General features: G+C 34.7%; 1 protein-coding gene across 7 annotated transcripts in view; it reads right to left on the reverse strand.

Moving 5' to 3' along the window:
- The window catches only part of PNISR (PNN interacting serine and arginine rich protein), a 48,920-nt gene that overhangs the window by 14,392 nt on the left and 11,415 nt on the right, over positions 1-23,113 (reverse strand). For 4 of the 7 annotated variants that reach the window (XM_074187221.1, XM_074187223.1, XM_074187224.1 and 1 more), the window contains 8 exons: positions 21,267-21,347; positions 19,420-19,534; positions 12,277-12,465; positions 10,301-10,524; positions 8,374-8,542; positions 5,180-5,370; positions 1,829-1,966; positions 200-299 (listed from right to left, as the gene is read on the reverse strand). In XM_074187221.1, the coding sequence (XP_074043322.1) occupies positions 200-299; positions 1,829-1,966; positions 5,180-5,370; positions 8,374-8,542; positions 10,301-10,524; positions 12,277-12,465; positions 19,420-19,507 (1,099 nt within the window). In that variant the 5' untranslated portion in view covers positions 19,508-19,534; positions 21,267-21,347. Of the gene's footprint in view, positions 1-199; positions 300-1,828; positions 1,967-5,179; positions 5,371-8,373; positions 8,543-10,300; positions 12,029-12,276; positions 12,466-19,419; positions 19,535-21,266; positions 21,348-23,113 lie in introns of those variants that run through there. The other 3 variants (XM_074187222.1, XM_074187225.1, XM_074187227.1) reach the window with 3 other exon arrangements.

Below are 23,113 nucleotides of genomic sequence, written 5' to 3' on the forward strand. Positions count from 1 at the left end.
CATTATATGATTGCTAATTTGTGCTCTAATATTTTAGATGAGACCATACTATTTAAGGGATTTGTTTTATGTATATAAGAGTGGCTAAAAATTTAAACTCTCCAAAAAAAGAAAAGAAAAGAAAAGAAAACCATGCAAGAATAGTATATCCAAACATAGGATAGTAAAACCAACAACAAAAAAAACACCCCACATATACCTTTTGTTGCTTTCCGGTGGGCATCTTTGGCCACGTAATAAATTTCTTCATCCGTAACATCTAAGAGAATTTCTGTCAACAGCATTTTTGTCAACAACATCTACAGGAAAATATTTAGACAGTAAGCAATTTACTGATTGTTTTTTACTAATTAAGTCACTAAATTTAAAATTAAAAACACATACACTTCCAAAAGAGCTAGACCATCAAATTAGAAAAATCATTTCCAAACAGCTTTCTTAGAAAAACTAATTTCATATCCAAGAGATTCAAGTATATAGATTTATGTTTTAATGTATTTAAAGTACTGAATCTTTACATCTGAATGTTAAAATTATAGAATGCAAATTTTATCACAACAAATGGCACAACTTGACTTTTTAACAAAATGCCATGATAAAAGTAGCATCTCTTACATATATACTTAATCCTAGGCACATTGCTCTATATACTCAGAAAGAGACAAAGAAATTCTCTGAAGTATATAGTTATAATTCTTTTCTATTTGTACTATGAAATTTCCAAGTAAGCATTTAATATTGTACATGAGCCACCATTCAGGTCAGTTTACATCAGGCTGAGCCGAGAATCCAAGAAATATATCAACAGAAGACTTCTCTCTATCCCTCAGGTTATACTATCCCTTTTCCTTCTTAAGAACAAAGTACTCACTCGCTCGCTCTCTCTCTCTCTCTCCAAATGTGTGTGCGTGTGTGTGTATTTTTCTGACTGTAGCATAATAACCAAAGTGGAAGCCTTTTTAGAAGGAGATATAGAGTAGAGGAAAAAACAGTGGACTAGAATTCAAAAGACCTGGTGGGCTAGGTTCTAGCCCTGTCACTAAAAAGTTATGCGTTCATGAATACATTCCTTATCCTCTATGAGTTTCTTATCTGTAAAACTAGCAACTTGACCATTACAGTTCTTACATTCCATTATTCCTGGCAAATATTAAAATACTGAAGAAATGAATTTCTCTTGTTATACAGCACTGCTACATGTCAATACAACTAATACTTGTTTTTTTAAGCTAGAGGCAGCTAGGTAGCAGTGAAGGAGAGTGTTGGGTCTCAAATCTGGCAGGACCAATTTCAAATCCTTCCTCAGACTCACTTTTTCTGTTTTCCTCGGTTTCGCCAACTGCAAAATGAGGATAATAACACCTACCTCACAGGATTGTTGTGAGGATCAAATGTGATATTTAGTAAATATTTACTTTCTTCCTTCACACTGTGTTTTATCATTGTTATTGAAGATGGTACTTATTGGGTTCTATGTGACTTGGACAAACAAAAAAAAGTGTTTATGAAAAGAAACAATTGGAATTTTTTACAATAATGGAGAACAACATTATATGCTTTGTGCACTAATATTTTAGATGAGACCATAATATTTAAGGGGTTTCTCTTAAAAAATCATGCAAAAATAGAATATCTAAATATAGGATAATAAAAACAACAAAAAATGGTATGTGATTTGGTCAATAAAAATCTATAATTTTGCACTATTTCATATTGGTATTTAGTACACATCTAACTTCAAAATACTATTTGGACAACCAACAACAGCAGATAGATTCTTATAAATTAAAATTCCAAGCAAATGGAAAGAAAATATTTTTATCTATACCATTTGATATTCCTTCTCTTCTTCTGTCATCTCTGGTTCACTTTGTTCTTCTTGAGGAACTGGAGATGGGCTTCTAGTAATTTTTCCACTGCTTGCTGCCTCAACATTTTCAACATCGTCATCATCCTCATCACTATCCTATAAAATGAATAATACATGTATGCTAAATTAATTTATACTATAAAATCATCTACTTTGAGCAAGATCACATCATGCATTCAATGGACAACCATTTATTTGTCAGCATCATCATTTTTTTTAAAGTTGTTTTTTTTTTTTGCAAGACAATGGGGTTAAGTGGCTTGCCCAAGGCCAGGCCACATAGCTAGGTAATTATTAAGTGTCTGAGGACAGATCTGAACTCAGGTACTCCTGACTCCAGGGCCAGTGCTCTATCCAGTGCACCACCTAGCTGCCCCCAGCATTATCATTTTATAAAATTTATAGATCACTATAAGTTCTTAAAATAATTGACTTGGACATTATGGGAGCTATGGATTGCTGCTGTTTGTCCTCTCTTCCATAGTCATCTTGCCTTGGATAGTACTCTTTTAGTTTATTAGGACCTTTTATTTTTAAGCATATTACTAACAAATGCTTGAGTTACTTCTCAGCAGACTGACTCCTGCAATAATAAAGTCCATCACCAGAGTAGCCTCAAATTTTCAACATACAGAAATCTCTCTGGTGCAAGTTTACAACTTTAACTCACCTACATTTTGTTGTTTTGTTTTTGTAAAGCAATGGGGGTTGAGTGACATGTCAAGGTCACACAGCTAGGTAATTATTAAGTGTCTGAGGCCAGATTTAAATTTAGATCCTCCTGACTCCAGGGCTAGTGCTCAATCCACTGAGCCACCTAGCTGCCCCACCTATAACATTTTTTAAGTGGAATGAAAGGTGATTGATTCCATGGTAGAGGCTTTAAAAGTACAACTACAAAGTAACAAAACTATCACCCTAAATCATTATATATTAGAAGACTTATTTTCATTGCTCATAGTGATACTACAGTATTTCAAGGATAGGCGAAGATCACCTACAATTTAGATTGCAATCTTCTATGCCTTAAAAGAGGGGTATTCTTTTTTTAAGAAAGATTTTAAATAAAATCTTAAAAAAATCTTAAAATAAATTTTAAATAAAATTTTAAATAAATATTTTGAGTTTTACAATTTTTCCCCCATTCTTTTTTTTTTTTAGTTTTTGCAAGACAAACGGGGTTAAGTGGCAGCTAAGTAATTATTAAGTGTCTGAGGCCACATTTGAACTCAGGTACTCCTGACTCCAGGGCTGGTGCTCTATACACCTAGCCGCCCCCTTTTCCCCCCATTCTTGCTTCCCTCCCCCCACCCCCCACAGAAGGGAGTTTATTAGTCTTTACATTGGTTCCATGTTACACATTGATCTCACTTGAATGTGATGACAGAGAAATCATATCCTTAAGGAAGAAAAATAAAAGTATGAGATAGTAAAATTACAAAATAATATAATGGGTTTTTTTTTCCTAATCTGACGGTAATAGTCTTTGGTCTTTGTTCAAACTCCATAATTCTTTCTCTGGATACAGATGGTATTGTCCATTGCAGATAGCCCAAAATTGTCCCTGGTTGTTGCAATGAAGGGATGAGCTAGCCCATCAAGGTTGATCATCACCCCCATGTTGCTGTACAATGTTTTTCTGCTTCTGCTCATCTCACTCAACATTAGTTCATGCAAATCTTTCCAGGCTTCCCTGAATTCCCATCCCTCCTGGTTTCTAACAGAACAATAGTGTTCCATGACATACATATACTACAGTTTGTTAAGCCACTCCCCAACTGAAGGACATTCACTTAATTTTCAATTTTTTGCCACCACAAACAGGGCTGCTATCTTAAAAAAGAATATTCTTGCCAAACTTCTTGAGATGAACTGAGCCCACATTCAAAAAGTCTTTCTAGATTAGAAAAGAGTTTGATTTCTCAGCAGTTTTTAAATGCTAAGGGCCCTCAAATTATAATTAGGAATAGGAGAAGGATTTTAATGGAAGAAAAGTGTGTCAATATAAAAAGATAATTATATATGCAAATATAATAAAACAGTAATATAAAAGTTAAGGGTACTTTTTAAAGGCATTCATTTCCATATCCTCATTTTCAGACAGACATTTTACAGTTTTTTTCGTTAAGATAATAGCTGTTTCCTCTTATGTTCCATTTATATAGCTCTATTAGGACATGTTTATTAGACATTTCCAACAATAATTAAGGAATCTTGAAATGAAGTATCCCTTTTCTTTTACCCTTTAGTTGCAAAATTAAATTAATCCACACACACATACTGAGTCAGCTATTTACCAGGTACTATACTGAATAAAAAACAATGAAGGGGGTCAGCTAGGTGGAAAATTACCTAGCTGTGTGGCCTTGGGCAAGCCACTTAACCCCATTTGCCTTGAAAAAAACCTAAAAAAAAAAACAATGAAAGGAGCTTATGAAGAGTGACAATATTAGGGGCAGCTAGGTGGCATAATGGATCGAGCACCAGCCCTGGATTTCAAATCTGACCTCAGGCACCTAGCTGTGTGACCTTGGGCAAATCATTTAACCCCATTGCCTAGTAAAAAAAAACAAAGAGAGTGACAATGTTGTTGTGCTACTCCCATCTTATCAAGTCCCACCCATAACTCCCCCCCTTCCTCTTCCCATCAGAAGCAAAAACCCTCCAAACCCAGGGACTGGAGTCTCAACCACTAGGGCTAACAAGTTAAATCACTCAGCTTTGAAACTCTGTTCTGGAGAATGAGTAGTCCTGTTCACTAAGTGAAACTAATCTTTATTATTATTACTTAAGAAGTCCCAGACCTGGTCTCACATTCCAGGCAATCATTCACCAGAACCTACCCAGGAACACATTCATACTCTACTACCTCTTTTTCACATGTACTTTACTGCTTCTTCTTTATTTTCCTCCCTCTAGTACAGAGAACAGAAATGAAATCAAGGCTACCCGAAAAAAATTTGACAGTTGCCTGCCCCCAGCTGAATTTAAGTTGTCTATTAAGTTTCCTGACCAAAACTCCCTTACCTGCACACCGCCCCCCACTACAGCTAGTCTATCCCCTACTCCCCTTTCCCCCTTTTAAAGAGAATGTAAAATTTTTTTGAGGGCAAAAGACTTTTTGAGAGTTCATCTTCAATGCCTAGTACATGACAAGAAATGCATGATCATTTATGATTCTGTGACATATATAAATACATTAATTGGTCAGTTGTTTTAAATGTATTAAAATAAGTAAATGAAACATAATATTTGTGGTGTTAGGGATACGAAACTATGCTTCATTTAACTAAGTCAAATTTGACTTACAAATTTGCTTCTCTGAGGCAAACGAGGGCCATCCCCTCCTTCAGCTTCTTCAGTTGACTTTTTTTCTTTTTTGGATAACTGTGAACGTTGCTGTTCCATTCTCTCTTTTTCCAATTTCTTTTGTTTTTCACGTTCCATTTTTTCAAGACCTTCACGAATCCAAGCTGGAAGAGTTCTGCGTTTTACTGCATCTGCATCACATGGGAAATTTTTTTTAACAATTGTATTAATTGAAATTTGAGTTCACTTTTGTGATTGATTCCCTCCCTTCTTTACATGCCTCCCCCAACCTGTACCCAGAAAGGAAAAAAAATTGTTGTATTGGAATTCTTTTGATAAACTATCTTTGCTAAGACAGAACAAACACAGTAATAAAAGTTTCATTGGTCATTTTTTTATTTTTTCCTAAAATGACATTTACATTTTATTTTAATTAGGTAAGAATTCTAAGATAAGAATAATTCAGCTCAGTAACTATTCAGAGAAATTTAATGGACTATAAGCTCCATCAGGGCAAGGATGGTGTTTTACCGAAGTTCCTTAGGTGTTCCAAGGCCTACCACAATATTCTGTAAGTAATAAGTACTTGATAATTGCTTAAGGAATTGGAGTCCTGAAGTCAGTAAAGGCAGAAGAATACATGCCTCAACCATAATATAAAGGAAAACACCACTGAAATACTTCAGCAATCTGATCAATGCAGTGTGTAACTATGACTTTAAAGGACTAATAGTGACTCTTTGTAGAGATGTGGCGAACAAAAAGTGACATTTTTCAGACAAAACCAAAGGGTTGATTTGTTTGGTTCTACTTATTTGTTCCAACTATTGGAGTGGGGAGGGAGGGGGCATTTAATTACTGGAAAATGACAGTGATATAAAAGGGCAGGGCATCAAGAAACATTTAAAAACAAAATAAATGAATACATGGGCCACATAATAAAGTTAACATTTTAAAGATGAATAGTCCTCAAATGTCTACTAGATTTACAGCAGACTAATTTTGGGTAGCATTACATCACTAATTTTTTTTTGTTTGTTTCCCAAATGTTATTATTTGAAATGTTAGGTTACTATATTAATTCAATGTAAAGATTCGTTACTTGTCAACAGAAGGCAATACTGGTTATAAGCTTTGAGTTAATATTTTTTTCAGTTATTTGTACGATAAATACCTAACGACCAGCAACATATTAAAATGTTTCATAATTGTTTACATTAGAATTTGGCATGATGATGATAGTCTAGAATTTTAGGGATCTGTTCAATTTAAGTTATTTTAGCTTTAACACAGAATATTGTCAACTTTATTACTCTGTTATTTCATTTTCTAGTATATGATACATGCTAAAAATCAATCAACCAAAAAGCCAGGATTAATTGTGTTAAATATTGGGAATATTAAGAAAAACAAATGAAAACAGGCCTTACCCTCAAGGAGCTTAAAGCTTAAAAGGAGAGGGAACATGTACAAATATAAGTTCAAAATATATAGGAATAAACTATAAGGGATGGAAGGGAGTTTTGAAGGGGAGTTTCATCTCAAAAATGTTATTTGAATTTATCTTTGAAGGACTCTAGGGATTATAATAAGATGTGACATTCAACAGGTCACAGAATCATCTTATATTCTAGCCATGGGGCTAGCCTATACTATACAGAAGATAGATTATCATAATAATGTCCCATGAGTTTGACAGGATAGAGTCAGATTTTTTTTAAATTTATTTAAGGCAACAGGGTTAAGTGACTTACCCAAGGTCACACAGCCAGGCAATTATTAAGTGTCTGAGGCCACATTTGAACTCAGGTACTCCTGATTCCAGGGCTGGTGCTCTATTCACTGCACCACCTTACTGCCCCTGGAGTCAGATTTTAAATGAAAACAGGAGAGAAGATATTCTATTCTAAAGGCCACTGCATAATGGCAGCCACTGGAGTTTTCTGAGTAAAGGATATAAATAAGCTTGTGTTCTTTAGGAATATCATGCTGACAGCTTTATAGAATGAGTTAGAGAAGGGAGAAACTTGAGATGAAGAGAGTAATTAAGAAGCTATTTCAAAAGTGAAGAAGTGGAACGATAAGGACCTGAACTAGGATACTGACTGTGTGAACGTTGCAGAGATGTTGCAGAGAAATAAGTATGACTTGGCAATTAAATGGATTTGTGTAATGTGAGAAATTGAAGATTTGAAGATAACTCTGAGGTTCTAACCTAGATTCCGAGGAGTGATTTGGTCTAAGGAAATCTAGGTTGGGTGAAGCAGGGGAAATAGTTGTTTTAGATATGATGAATTTGAAATGCTTAAGGCTATGTGAATTTAATTATCTCTATGTAAATATGTGTACTATATAAGTATTAGTACATACATGGGAGTTGACACAGGACAAAGCCCTAATGTGCACTCAAGAGTTAAAAGGCAAGAATCTAGAAATTAAGACCAAGAAGAAACAGTCAGCTAGGAAGGAAGAACAAGAGATCAGGATTCAAAAATTGTATAAAAAAGTTCTGAAGTAAAAAGACTGAGAAGAGATGAACTGGAAAATTAAGGGATTATTGCTAAATTTTGAGAGTATTTTCAATTGAGTGATAAGGCTACAACAAGTGAGAATAGAGAAAGCAGAGACAGTGAATACTAGTAACTTTTTAGGAATTTGAGAAGGAGAGGGAAATGAGAGATGGTAGAGGAGGAGAGGGAGAGGGGGAGGGAAAGTAAGAGGTAGAAAAAAGAGAGAGAAGATGATTTGCAGGGCAAGAGAGACAAGATGGAATGGGCTCAAAGGGATGATAATTGGTTTTGAGATGGAATAAGGACAGAGAAGGATCTTGATTTCTTGATCTAACAAAGTCCCTGAATAAGAAAACTCCTTCTACTAATGCAGAATAATTCCTCTTATGATCATAGCAGTGAGAGGCAGAATGACTCATCCAGGGTCACAAAGCCAGCTAAACTGTCAAAGACAAAACTTGAGCCTATGTGCTTCAAAGTTCTGAGGTCAGTTTTCTATTCACTATGCCATGCTGCCACTAAAGTACTAGAGAAAAAGGGGGGGAAAACAGTAAAAGCAAAGCTTAAAAATAAAAATTAGCCAAAATTTTATATGATATCCATAGCAAAACTCAACAGAACCCATACTTTGCACGAAGAGGAAATCAGGCTCATTATAGTGCACTAAATAAAGTTAATATCTACCAATTTGTGGAGGTTCCTGCTTCACAGGTAATGCTATGGGTGAACGCTGGCGATCCCTGAATGATGGCCTCTCTCTTCGACTCTGGGGAGGTGCTGGAGGTCCTGGTGGTCCTGGTTGCCAATAAGGAGGATGAAATCCACCTTGTGGTGGACCAAAAGCAGCCCCATGCTGAAAGAGTATTGCAGTTTATTTTTCTTCACATTAATACTATACATTCTCTGGGACACACACGTGTTATGAACTGGGACAGTAGAAATCCATGCGTGCAGCAAATCCATGAATTCCAAGGTACTAGTGTCCACCGATTTTTCTGTAGCCTCTAGAGCCTAAGCTTGCTTTTCTTAAGAAAGGTAAGAAGTGTTCTGCCCGTCTAACTGCAAAGAGCCTTTACAATATAGACACACTATTTTTCTTATGTTAGGAAAGGAATATATATGTCTCTTTCCTATGTAGTGAGAGATGATTTGGAAGCTAAACATTTTCTAACATGAAATAATTAAAGACCTATTTGCTTTAAAGAGTAAACAGACAAAATTTTATCTTAAATAGATTTCTAATGCTGGTGAAGTTAAATAGTTGACAGTCAGTCAGGGGATTTATGTTTAGAATCATCACCACCACTAAAGATTTAGAGCTGACCAGGACCTTTGATATCATTTAATCTAACATCTTCAATTTATAGATGAGGGAACTCAGGTCCTGAAAGGCTAAGTGATTTGCCAAAGACCACACAAGTATTAAGTAGCAGAGAAAGGATTTAAACCCCAGGTTCTTTGATGCTAAATCTGTTACTCTACAGTTTGTGCTGCCTATGCTTTCCATGTCTCATTTACACATGTCCCTTGTTACAGGATGCTTGCTCAGTGATTTAATGAGAAAAGGCAAGATCAATAGAGAAAAAAAAATTCTTAAAAATGTCAAGTAGGTATTGAATTGGCAATTTCATATGCAAATTTACTGTGGTCATTAGGCTCCTAAGCTAGGTGATAATGCAGCTTTATTTTAGAAAGCATGGGACTGTACTGAATAAAAGTGGGTAAATGTTCAGGTTTTACTGCTATACTCTAATGAAATAAAGCTACAACTGGATACCAATTTGAAAAATATAATTGACAAATGCTTTCTTTCTTAAACTTCTTATATACAGTCCTGTCCAGTATTAATTCTGATTCACCTTGTGAATTTTTATGGTTTCTCTCTAAAATTTAAAATATTAATTGCCCCATTTATAAATCTAACTTTTCTGAATTATCTTGAAATGACACCTAATATCAAAATTTAAGGAGATCTAAACAAAGCAAAGGGAAAAATAAAGAGAATCCCAACAAGACTAATATTACTATCCTCCATAGAGTTCTATGTCCCTGGTTATGAATTGGATGCTACAAAGGATATTTACAATTCAATATCATGTCATAACAAGATGGGAAAAAAAAATCACAATGATGACTCTAGAAAAACTGTTGCAATCCTAGGTAACACTATGAATGCATTTAGGAAGATGATCTATGTTCTTCATGTATGCTATGCATGTCTTAAGTATATAATCTAATTTAAATAAATAAGGTATTCAACTACTGTGCATTTTCTAAACTTTATTTAATACTTAATATGCCACTCTGAAAATATAAATTTAAGACAAAACATCATGTAGTTATCGCACTTTTAACATTTTTTTCCAATTTCTCAGTTTTATTCTATAAAGGGCCTTTGCATCATTAAAATGTTAACTCAGGAAATCAAATACCTTCTGAAAAGAAATTTCTAATGCTTTAATAATAAAAGATAACACTATTCATAAAAAAAAGTGCTTATCTGTACAGGACTGAAAAGTGAAACACACATCTTAGGTATTCTTGATGGGATACTTCCAAAGAATGGATTATGTTCACATCTACTAAATTAAAGTAACAAAATATCTTTCACCTGATAGTCAAACTGGTTCACTGGCCCCACTGCAAAATTATCGGGTGGTCCACCAAAGTTGTGATTGTTCTGGTTAAATATATGCCTGTTGTCAGGGGCAAATTCCCCACTGTCCTGACTGTTGCTGTCTTCAGAAGGAGGAACAATGTCCATTGGGCCTGGTGTTGGTGGCATCCATGGCTGATCTGGAGGGGGGTGTGGGGGTTGGTGATGCATTCCCCATTCTATTTAGGATTTAGGCATAAAAACATTCAAGAGGGCGTTATAAAAATATCAACAAATGTCATTTTTTAAAAGATTTCAAGAAAGTAAAATTTTTTAGTTAAGAATCAGCTTTTTTATGAAGACACTTTATGACTTCTTGGTCAATTTTTTAAATGTATTACAAACACACACACACACACACACACACACACACAAACACACACATACGCAACATTTAAAGCTTTAAAAGCCTAAAATTGCATTGGTTTTTGTAAAACACCCACACACACTCTCACACATGTGGGTATGTATGTATGTATGTGTGTGTGTATATACATATACATACTATATATATATATATATATGTATATATATATACTATATATATTTGTGTATGCCCATACATACACCTATATATCTCTGTAAAAAAATAAAAAAGGAACTAGTATTGTTAAAATTGTCAATATATTAAAACATCTTTATCTTTTAAGATTCAAGATAAACTTATTCTCTAGGTCTTAATACATAATCCTAATGTAATTTCAGCTACCCAAATGCTTGATTCATACAAGTAAAAATCAAAAGCCTGCCTAAATATTCTCTTTCTGAATGGAATGCTCAAATCTGAAATAATTTCTTTTGTGCTGAATTTTGTAATCAGTTTTTTTTTCAGCAACAGCACCATGAAGAATTTAAATCTGTATAAATTCTTCCAAGAAAAACATTTTCCCCTCACAACAACCCTGTGAGGTAGGGGAAGGGGATAAATATTCCCCATTTACTTATGGAAAAACTGAGGCACAGAGTTATCTGTCAAGGGTCACAAAAGAAATCATTAAATTGGAATTGGGGGTTTGAGGGTAGGGAAGTCTGTGGAGAGTTGAGGCAACGATGCAGCTTTAAAAAGTTCAGACTAGAAGCCAAAACATTTTTAATCCTGGTAGGCAACCTATATAGATGCAGTGGTATAAGAAACTGAAACTATCATGGCATCAGAGTCTGGGGTGTATTTGTAATGCTATTTTGGGGATGGGAGAGAAGAGGAAATATATAACATCCTATAAGGCATGTTGTTCACCTAATATAAAAAGGGCAAATGACTTGATCCTTAGCAGAACTAAATCTGGGGAATTTACTTGTATTAATGAAAATCATTAATGGAAATAAATATACAAACCATTAAAATAAGAACGGTGAAATGTTGTCAAGCAATCCAAATCACATAATTTAACAACTACTAAAAAGTTAAAAAAAAATCAGATAAATAAAGCATGGAAGGATATCACTATCTGAAAAGAGGGAAGAAAATGATGTGTGGAGAGTTGGGGCAATAGTATATTTGACAAAGCAAATTTCTCTTTATGGTCATCACAGTGACACCATTTTTTCTTTAACTAGAGGCTGGACATGTTTTGCTCTGCCAGTGCTGCTTCTGAAAAGGCCAGAGGTTGAAACAGAGAGGCACTAAGTGCTCTCTTCCCTAGATGCCAAGTGAGGTTTCCAGTGTTCCCAGCCCCTGTCAGCCTAGGAATGAAGAACCAAGAAAAGAATCAAATTCTGAATGCCACATAACTAAGCAGGCTGAGTACAGAATAATTTCAACCATAAAATGTAAAGGCCAAATCAAATTGAAACAAATTCTTTTAAAGGAAACATTATTTTCAAGAAGTCATAAAATAATTAAATTATTTCAATGCTACTTTTATATTTTAAAAATAAAAATCTAACACTAAATTACATGAAAATTTCCCATTTTGATAAAAAGAACAAACCTGGTTGCCACATTCGGTTAAAATTTGTTTCCCCTTGAAAATTCCCATGGTTGTTTGGACCAGATTCTATTCCTGACATGTCTTGTCCATTTGGCATTATTCCTGGAGGCTGCTCCACCACACTTTGCTGTCCTGAGGCTTCTCTCTGGGCAATCCATGCTTGAGCTAATGCAGCCCAATCAATCTGACCTAAAAATTAAGAGAACAACAGTTAAGATTCTGAGAATAATGTCTTATCTCCATTACTACCCATATTTATTCTATTTAAAAAAACCATTCCGCTCAAGTTATTTCTAGCCTAGGAATCTTATATAATATTTGAACTCCCGAATATTTTGCAGTGTATTCAAATCTACTTCTAGGACCTTTTAACAGGACAAATAATGTTTTATTTTTTCATCTTTTCAAAGATTGTACCTCTCTAGATAATCCTTTTCAAAGTTCAAATACCAGAAAAATTTCCCCCATATTTAATCAAAAACATTTTTTATTGTGTAATCTTATTACTTTCTCTTCTTCCTTATTCTATTTCAAATACTAATTTCCCTGTTTTCATTGTCGCTATCATTACTTTCCCAATACAGAAGGTTTAACAAACTTGAAAAATACTTTTGCTCCTTTCTCCCCCCCCCCCCCCCACCATGTAGTAAGGTCTAGTGAATTCTTTCTCTAAAAGAACTTACTGACCTCTTTTTGGCTCTCAAACTAAATATTGCCTCTAAGGCTGTCCTTGTTTCTTTCTCACATGTCAATTCTCCTGGTTCTCCACAACCCCTGGTTCTCTAGTCCAGAGAATATAATAAGTCACTTGGCTCATGTTTGCTTTCTGTTTATGGGCTTATGTCAGAACCTTTCTTTAACCTTCATTTAAAAGTATCTGCGAGTCTCTTTGGTCTGATTAAGAAATTTTCTTGGTCTAAAAGCTATGTGGAAGAATAGACTTTCTTTTCCAAATATCTATTGCTCCCACTTCTTCAGACTAATAAAATCCCTTTCTTTTTCTCTTCGGACTCACTGCAACATTATACAAATAAGCTATTATATAGCACTTTAAGATTTGCAAAGTGCTGTACATGTTATCTCATTTGATCCTCAACAACCCTGTAAAGGAAGTGCAATTACCACCTCTATTTCAAAGATGAGGAAATTGAAGCTGAGAAATAAAATGACTTGCCCAGCATCATATATCTAATAAATGTCTGAAGCAGAATTTGAACTCAGTTCTTCCTGATTCCAAGTCAAGAACTCTCATCTACTAGGCCACCTCACTTTCACTAGAACATACCATTAGCTTTCATGTCACAATCCAATAAAAGATTCTGGGAAACCCCTTTTCTACTTCTGGTTTACAAGACTATTTGTGCAACTCTGATGAATTTATCATATATTACTGGTTGTAGTAATCTGTTTTTGTCATAGCATGGCTGTATTAGTTAAAGTTGACTGGTGAATCAGAAAAAATCTGAATTCAAGCTCCCCCCTCTTATTGACTGTGGAACCTCTGAGCATATTACTTAACAAACTCAGTGCTTGAGACAGCTAAGGCCAAGTTGCTAAGACATCAGCAAAGATCTTAAGAATAGGAGAAAGCAGTATAGTTCAGCACTCTGAAGTCACTCCCCTCAAAACACAATTATTCTAAAAGATCTAAAAAAGCACCAGACCAAATTCTGGTCAGGAAATCCAAAAGGCAGGGGAGAGAAACCTACAATGAATCAATCCTGATCTAGCCATGAGAGCACCACAAAGAGCCTTCCAACATGAAGACACTGAAAAGCATGCCCTGTGGCTGTGTACTAAGGCAAGAAGTCACTTGGATCTAGTACAAAAATATCTGATGCAGGTCAGGGAGCAAGAACGGGTAGTGACTGATAGGTCGATCACTATACCTGAGTCATAAATTCAGTGACGAGAGGTAGGAACCTGGGCATTATTAGCCTGAAGATGGATTCTGGGAAATGAACAGCAACAGAAGCTGGTAGGCACTACATGCTTCTATATGGTCCTGACCCTGGTGGGGACCCAGAACCCCTATATCAGTCTGAAGCTAACAGCAGAATAATTGGGGGGGGGGGGGAAGAGAAAAGACCAAGGGGAAGCCTGCAGTTCTGTTGCTCTGGACCTTCAGAGTCTTCCAGCTAGACGACCCAATCCTCCAGAGCTCCAGTATAGAACAAGTCCACCAAGACTCAAACCAAGGCCAAAAGCCTATAAAGCTCAGATAAGGAGGGTAGTTATCAGACAACTTCAAACATAATGAAAGCTTCTAAGCTGATAGTCAGTCTGGTTTATTCGTGAGCTCTCTGAAGAATGCTTAACACCTAGAGAAAATATCAGTAAGAACCAAGAGAATATAAAACAGAGTCAAACAATGAGATATTCTCTCTAGAAGTGGTAGAGCCTAGCTCAAATATAAAGTCCCAATTCCAAAAATAAGGAAGAATGAATAAACAACAAAAAAAAGAAATGAAAGAGGGACACACAAAATGCAAATCCAGAAGAGAATGATTTAGATATGACTTCAACTAGAAATCTTTTTTTTTTGTTTTTTGCAAGGCAAATGGGGTTAAGTGGCTTGCCCAAGGCCATACAACTAGGTAATTATTAAGTGTCTGAGAACAGATTTGAACCCATGTACTCCTGATTCTAGGGCCAGTGCTTTATCCATGGCACGACCACCTAGCCGCCCCTCAACTAGAATTCTTAAAAGAAATGAAAACAAGAACTTTGGGGTTTTTTTAAGTTTAAAATGAACATATAAATGAGAATATTAAGGGAAAAAAATCTGAAAGGAAATGAACTATAAAAGAGCCTGGCAAAGAGAATTAACAATTTAGAATAAGCTTATTACTATCACTATTATCAATATTAGTATAATAGCATTTAAATAGTTTGTTCAATACATAGTATTATCTAATTTTATCCTCACAAAAAATCTGAGATTTAAGAGCTATTTTTAGAACTCTATTTTATAGATTAGATAATTGAATCAGGCAAAAGAAGTTGAACTTTACCTAAGAAATAGACTTCGTGGGGCAGCTAGGTGGCGCAGTGTACTGGCCCTGGAGTCAGGAGGAGCTGACTCAAATCCAGCCTCAGACACTCAATAATTGCCTAGCTGTGTGACCCTTAAGCAAGTCACTTGAATTGCCTTAAATAAATGGAACTAAAAAAAAAAAGAGCTTTTTGAAAATTAGAAGAACTTATATATCAAAAGATGTGTCAAAACACTCAAGAAAAAAAGTTAGCCCGTATCAAAAACAACTGACAAGGACTGATCAAGGAGAAAGTATTTAAGAATCATTAGACTAGGGGTAGCTAGGTGGTTCAAGTGGATAGAGCACTGGCTCTAGAGTCAAGAGGACTTGAGTTTAAATCTAGTCTTGATACTTGCTGACACACACACACACACACACAGAAACACACAAAATCATTAGACTACCTCAATACCATGCCTCTAAATTACAAAAAAGGACCCTGCATTGGCAAAGAAGTTCCTCTTTGAGATCACCTTACACCAATGTCTATTCCCCATTCTTATTCCCCTAAAGAGACTAGAAATTCAATGAGATTCATCTACATATTATACCTACCTCCCCCTACTTAGCTCAGGATCCTGCCCATGGTAGACAATTAAAAATATATTTATTAACATATTTTTTGTTTAATAGCTACATCACAATTTCTTTTTTTTACTACATCACAATTTCAACACTTCCTTTCTTTAAAAGCAGCTTAGCAAATGTTGAGATGATGTTAGTAAAGGAAAAAGTTATGAATATATCATTTCTGTTTTATAACTCCTTGGCAATTTACATTTATTATTCACACGTGGTTATACTTTCAAATTATCCCTTTTCATTTACTAAGATTGCTATAAAGATTAACAATATTTCTATTCAGCCCTCATAAATTCCCAACATTTCTATATATGATAGGAAAATGCAGCAGTAAGAGCTAGAAAGAGAAATCCCATTCCAAATTAACTTCAGACAATATAAAACACGTGAGAGTCTACCTGCCAGGGAAGACTCAAAAACTTTTTGAAAACAATTACAAAACATTTCTCACACAAATAAAATAATATTTAAATAAGTGGGCAAGTAATAAGCAATCAAGTTAAGAAAATAAGTATACTAAAAATGTCAGAATCCCTAATACCCCCCCCCACTAAATTTTATTTTGAGAACAATCAAAAGGGTTGGGAAAGATGCAATGAAAGGATGTAGTTCGATGCTGAGTGAGATGAGCAGAACCAGAAAAACACTGTATACCCTAACAGCAACATGGGGGTGATGTTCAACTTTGAAGGACTCGATCAGTGCAACAATTGGGAACAATTTGGGGCTGTCTGCAAGGGAGAGTGCCATATGTGTCCAGATAAAGAGCCGTGGAGTTTGAACAAAGTTCAAGGACTATTCCCTTTAATTTAGGGGGAAAAAAACAGTTATCTTATTGCCTGATCTTGTTACCTCTTAGAATTCTTGTCTCTTCCTTGGGGATATGATTTCTCTCTCATCACACTCAATCTGGATCAATGTACAACATGGAATCAAAGTAGAGACTGACAGATTGCTTTCGGGGCGGGGAGGGAGAAAGACTGGGGGGAAAATTGTAAAACTCAAATAATATCTTTAATAAAAAAAATAAAAAAAAGAAAAGATAGAGTTCCTTCAAATCCCCAAATATAAAAAAAAAATAATGACATAAAAGATTATTTCGAAAGGGAAAAATAGAATACTTAGTTTAATGCTCTACACCATTTTTTTCTGTCTCTAGTATATTATACAAAAAGAAACAATCTTTATAACTGATTCTACTAAGGTACTAAAACTAAGTAGAGGAAAACTTATGTTCTTTATATTATTAATTTACAAAGCAAGGAAAGTGAATATATTGTAAAATGATTTCAAATAAAAATCATTAATATAAAAAATCAATCTTCAATTACAACCATCCCTATATTTGCTAGAACTTTTTTCTTAATGACAATTCATCCCTTAAAGAATAGAACAATTAACAGAGAGATCTCTTCTGGATCAGATTCTTGTCAAAACAACTAGGTGCTAAAGTCATTTTAGTATAAGTAACAGAGCTGGTGAGGGAAAATGGCAAAATCTTAGTTATATCATACATTTTGGAGGGGAAAAAAACTCTAGAAAAATGATGAGTAAGATCCCATGTTTTGAAATTCTAAAGGAGGAAATTATCCTAGAAGATGCCAAGACATGTCTAAAAGAGACTCTGATTACAAGAAAATATGCACTTTAAAGAATACAGCAACCAGGTTTATTCCAAATATAGAATATTTGAATAAAAATAATTACAATATGGAGTAAAAGTGACCAATAAGGATACAGAATTCAACAAAACAAAAACACGGTTTGACACATCTATTAACCAGTGTCAGGAATATAAATATACAGAATAACCAAAAAAGGTTTGGAAAAAAAAATTTTTTTAAAGTATATTGGAGGGGCGGCTAGGTGACACAGTGGATATAAAGCACTGGCCCTGGAGTCAGGAGCATCTATCTGGGTTCAAATCCGATCTCAGACACTTAATAATTACCTAGCTGTATGGCCTTGGGCAAGCCACTTAACCCCATTTGCCTTGCAAAAAAAAAACCCTAAAAAAAAGTATATTGGAGAGGGCCAATTAAAGTGACACAGTGGATAGAGCAACAGCCCTAGATTCAGAAGGACCTGAGTTCAAATGCAGCCTCAGACATTTAATAATTACCTAGTTGTATGACCTTAGGCAAGAAGGGAGAAGACCATTGCTCAAAGTTAGATGGGACAATAACAGAAAAGATAAAGACTCAACTAATTTGCTTTTACCTTTTATGCCACGAAGCATAATCATTGAACTAAAAAAGAACAGGAAATGGCTAAGAGAATTTAAATTTCAGGGTAAGTGAAGAAGTAGAAAGAGAATACATTGTTGCTCTTGATGAGTTCAAGTCACCTGACTTAACACTACATTCTTATCACAGAAAGTACAAGCAAGTATGATAGTTGAGACATTGTGTCATATTTATCTTTGGAAGAACATGAGAAGCACTACATCAAAGGAAAAAGTCAAATGTCGCAAGTTTCATAAAAGGGAACCAACTACTAGCTGCTAGAATATATTGTTAAAAGCTGACTAGTTAACATCTAGAAAATGAAGAAGTGATCACAAAAAGACATGGCAGGGACACCAAAAACAGTTCATTCTAGACTGGTAGATTAAAGGAATTCTGCAAATATAGTTAATCTAGATTTTAGTAAAATATCTTATAGCTAATGGTATGGGGGGGGGTACAAAGATATGGACTAGATGAAAGCCCGTGTAGATTCAGAAATGGTTAACTGGTTAGACGCTAGGCATTTCATTAATAGTTTGCTAAAAACTTGGAGGGTCTCCAGAAGATTGCTTCAAGGATCCACATTCAACCATATTGCTATTTAACATGTATCAAGGTATAGAATGTATACTTGTCAAAGTTGCAGCTGACACACAACTAGAATAAATTGGCAGCACACTGGAGTAGACAGGATTCAAAAAGTTCTTGTCAAATAAAAACATTGTTTAAGATGAAATTTAATAGGAATAACTAATCTTATCATTGGGTTAAAAAAATAAATTTAAAAAGTACAAAATGAAGAATCAGCAACAATACCGTGGAAAAAATGCAGGTTTTAGTGGACAAATACAATATCAATACAAAAAATCCATATGATCATGTCAGTCAAAAAATGCCTTAGGAAGTGTTTTGAGGGCAAAAGATACAGACCTATTAGTCAGACACATCTCTGCATAACACATTTTAGGAAGGAAATGGCTAAGCCAGTGAGCAGCCAGAGGAGAGCAATAAAGATTAAAAAAGAATCAAGATCAGGCCGTTAAGAGGGATCTGCTGAAGAAACTAGGGGTGTTTAGCTGGAAAATAAAAGATTTTAGGGGACATTTGTTTTACTTAAGTATCTGAAGAGTTGTAACATGAAAGTGGGAATAAGTCACAAAAATCATCAGGACATGTATGTTTGTTGGGGTTCACTTTATCAAAAGGCATTATAATGATAAATAACACAAAAATTCAAATGGGCATTTCCCTCCCTCCTGCCTTCTTTTAAAAATAAAGTTCAATTTTTTCCTTACTTGGATCTTGCTGGTGCTGAAATGACTGCATCCACTGTTGTTGATTCAAAGGCCACTGTTGCCAAGGCTGTCCTCCTTGGTCCCACATTTTTGCTTTATAAATTACACTTTCTATCTTTAACAAATCAAATACAAAAGCAATAGTTATTTAATTTTAAATAGAAATGTACCAAGCACAGATAGAATTATTACATGATACATTTATGTGATCACAGTTCTTAAAATTCTGATTAACAGGTTGCCAGAGGCAACTGGAATTTTTAAGCTAAAAGGCAAAAAAATTCAGGGTAATGTTATGCTATAGTTTTAATGAGAGAAAGGGTGTGTGTGCCCGTGTGTGTGTATGTCTGTTCAATTTGATTAAGTATGCTCTCATGGATATCTAACAAGAAAAAATTAGTTTTATTCACAAGTAGCATTTTCAATTTTTTTTTTCATCCCAAGACTGTCCTTCATTTCATAAATTCAACCTCCTATATTATTCCTATAACACTTCTTCCAAGCCCCACTATAATTCACTTATCCTTTTCACATTGCAATAGATTTCTAAAAAATGGACAAAGGTCAAACAGAAGCAGGTAGCACAAGAAACTGAGTTTCTAACTCACCTAATTTGGAATTTATTCTACCATCAATAGAACATTTTCCCCCTTTCTCTACAAAAGTATCAGAACTAACAGCAAATTCCTGATCCCTAAAACTGAGAAAAAATATGCATGTAATTTATATTACTTTATCTCCTATCATTAGTAACTAAAATATCTGTTTTGCAGTGTCAACAGAACATTCTATTAAGATATTAGCAGATCCTAGGCAAGAATAGGCACTAAGTAGTGATCAAATGTTGTTTTTAATCAGGCAGAGAATTTCATTAGTATAGCAAACTTGGGATGAAGAAATTTTCTTTATCAATGCAGATCAACATTTATTTTGCAGTTTTTGACTGTAAGGGTCCCTTTGGCCCTAAGAGGCTCAGAAATTAAACCCAGCTTCCTGACTCCAAGGATAGGTCTCTTTCCATGAAGTCATATTTCCTTTTATAGAGATGCCCCCAAACTCTAAATATCTTTTTTCCCCTTTATTTTCCTTTTATTTCCTCTTTTTTTTAATTGTCTCTTTCTTCTCACCTATTTTATATCTCAGGCCCACCAGTAGCACTCATGGATATTCTTTAACTGGCTGATAATATACCAAGCTAAGGATTAAGCTGCAAAACGTAGGTTTGGTTTATCTATGCTCCCACTCCTACTGGTTACTATAGTTATATGACTATGGCCAAATCACAAACTTTCAGTTAGTTTTATCTCTAAAATGAATATAATAAACACACACACATACAGAAAATTGTTGTTGTTCAGTCATATCCAATTCTTCAAGATCCCATTTAGGTTTTTCTTGGCAAATATTGCAGTTGTTTGCTATTTCCTTTTCCAGTTCATTGTACAGCGGGGGTGAAACTGAGGCTAAATTAAGCGACTTGCCCATTTCACACAGCTATTACATGTCTAAGGTTGGATTTAAACTCAGGGGTCTTTCTGACTCCAGGATCAATACTCTAGCCACTGTACTATTTAGTTGTCAATATACATAGACATATGCATGCATGCATGCATGTGTGTTTGTATGTACATATATACACACACACATACAGAATAGTAAAATATGTAGTAAATATGAAGTGAATAATATAATGTAAAGTGCTTTCCAAATCTAGAAGTGCTAAAGAAATCAGAGCTACTTATTATTAACCAAGGTAGAAATTTTACCTATACTTTTAATTAAAAATAAAGCTACTTTTCTAACAATTAAAGAAGTTAAAAGAAACCAAATCAACTATCAATACAGACCTTAAATGTTTGCCTTCCTGTTAAAACTCAGGCTGCTTCACAGATGCAGGTAAGGATCATAGCAGCAAATTTATTTTCATCCTGAAATTAAAAGAAAAACAACTAACAAATAATTGCTTTTCCATTACTCAAATTCAATGAATGTACCCTTCAAAGATCCTGACAAAATAACCTTTAAAAATATTGGAATTTTTACTTGCATTGGGGGAGGAAGGAATAAAACAATTTTCTAAACTGATATATAAGTAAACAATAGGTAAGTAAAAAGAATAGACCAAAAATGAAAAAGTAAAACTTTTCCACATTCTCCTAATTCAAAATATACTTCTTTTAATTATTACAACCAAAGAACAAACTTTTAATTTAAGAAGTATATCGTCATCATTAGAAAAGAGAAGCATGGGGCAGCTAGGTGGTGCAGTGGAAAAGAGCACCAGCCCTGGGGTCAGGAGTACCTAAGTTCAAATTTGGTCTCAGACACTTAATAATTACCTAGCTATGTGGCCTTGGGCAAGCCACTTAATCCCATTTGCCTTGAAAAAACCTTAAAAAAAAAAGGAGAGAGAGAGAGAGAGAGAGAAGCATCTTTAAAAAAAATTTACTATTTTGCTTTTTCAGTATAAACTAACTGGGTAAAAAGCTGCATCAATTCAGATCTTTATATATGTGTACATGCAAATTATGATAAAGGAGTAAATAGTTCAAGCTCTACAAATAGATTAACTTTTTTTTTCATGTATGATCAAAAAGGTCATGGTTATAAACTTTTCCAGTAGGGGATGTTCATTCATAGTATTGGGTACAAAGTCAGGTACAGAGGATACAACTAAGAAATATCTGTTAATTGACTGATTTGCCTATTCAATCTGGGCCCACCTATCTTACTTGTTCTGACAGGGTGCTTCTTTACTTTTTTTTTAAAAGAAAGATTTTATTTATTTTAAGTTTTACAAATTTTCTCCCATTCTTGCTTCCCTCCCCAATCCCCCCAAAAGGCATTCTGTTAGTCTTTACATTGGTTCCATGCTATATGTTGATCTCAGTTGAACGTGATGGAGAAATCATATCCTTAAGGAAGAAAAATAAAGGATGAGATAGTAAAATTGCTTAATAATATTACGTTTGACAAGGTATTTCTAAGAAATGGATAAACCACCTTCAAAGACCTGAGGGAGTCTGAGTACAGATGAAGCATAATTTTTTTAACTTCTTTTTGACAACATGGAAATATATTTTGCATGATTTCATAAGTGTTACGTGGAATATTACGTTGCTTGACTTCTCAATAATGAAGAAAAAATTCAGTGGCTAGGTGGCACAGTGGATAAAGCACCGGCCCTGGAGTCAGGAGTACCTGGGTTCAAACCTGGCCTCAGACACTTAATAATTACCTAGCTGTGTGGCCTTGGGCAAGCCACTTAACCCCATTTGCCTTGCAAAAACCTAAAAAAAAAGTGCTAAAATAAATAATATACTTGAAAAATAAAATAAAATTTCCATCCCCTATCCCTTTCCAACTGATAGAAAGATGAAATACACTCAATGGACAAGACAGCTAAATTTTGCAAAATCCTAAGAACCTTTTTTTTTTAATTTTTAAAGATTTTATTTATTTTGCATTTTACAATTTTCCCCCAATCTTACTTTCCTTTCCCCACCCCCCACAGAAGGCAATTTGTCGGTCTTTACTTTGTTTCCATGGTATACACTGATCCAAATTGAATGTGATGAGAGAGAAATCATATTCTTAAGGAAGAAACAATGTATAAGAGATAGCAAGATCAGACAATAAGATATCAGTTTTTTTCCCAAATTAAAGGTAATGAGGTGGCTAGGTGGCACAGTGG

This window comes from Macrotis lagotis, chromosome 5 (assembly GCF_037893015.1).
Source record: "Macrotis lagotis isolate mMagLag1 chromosome 5, bilby.v1.9.chrom.fasta, whole genome shotgun sequence".
Taxonomy (NCBI): domain Eukaryota; kingdom Metazoa; phylum Chordata; class Mammalia; order Peramelemorphia; family Peramelidae; genus Macrotis; species Macrotis lagotis.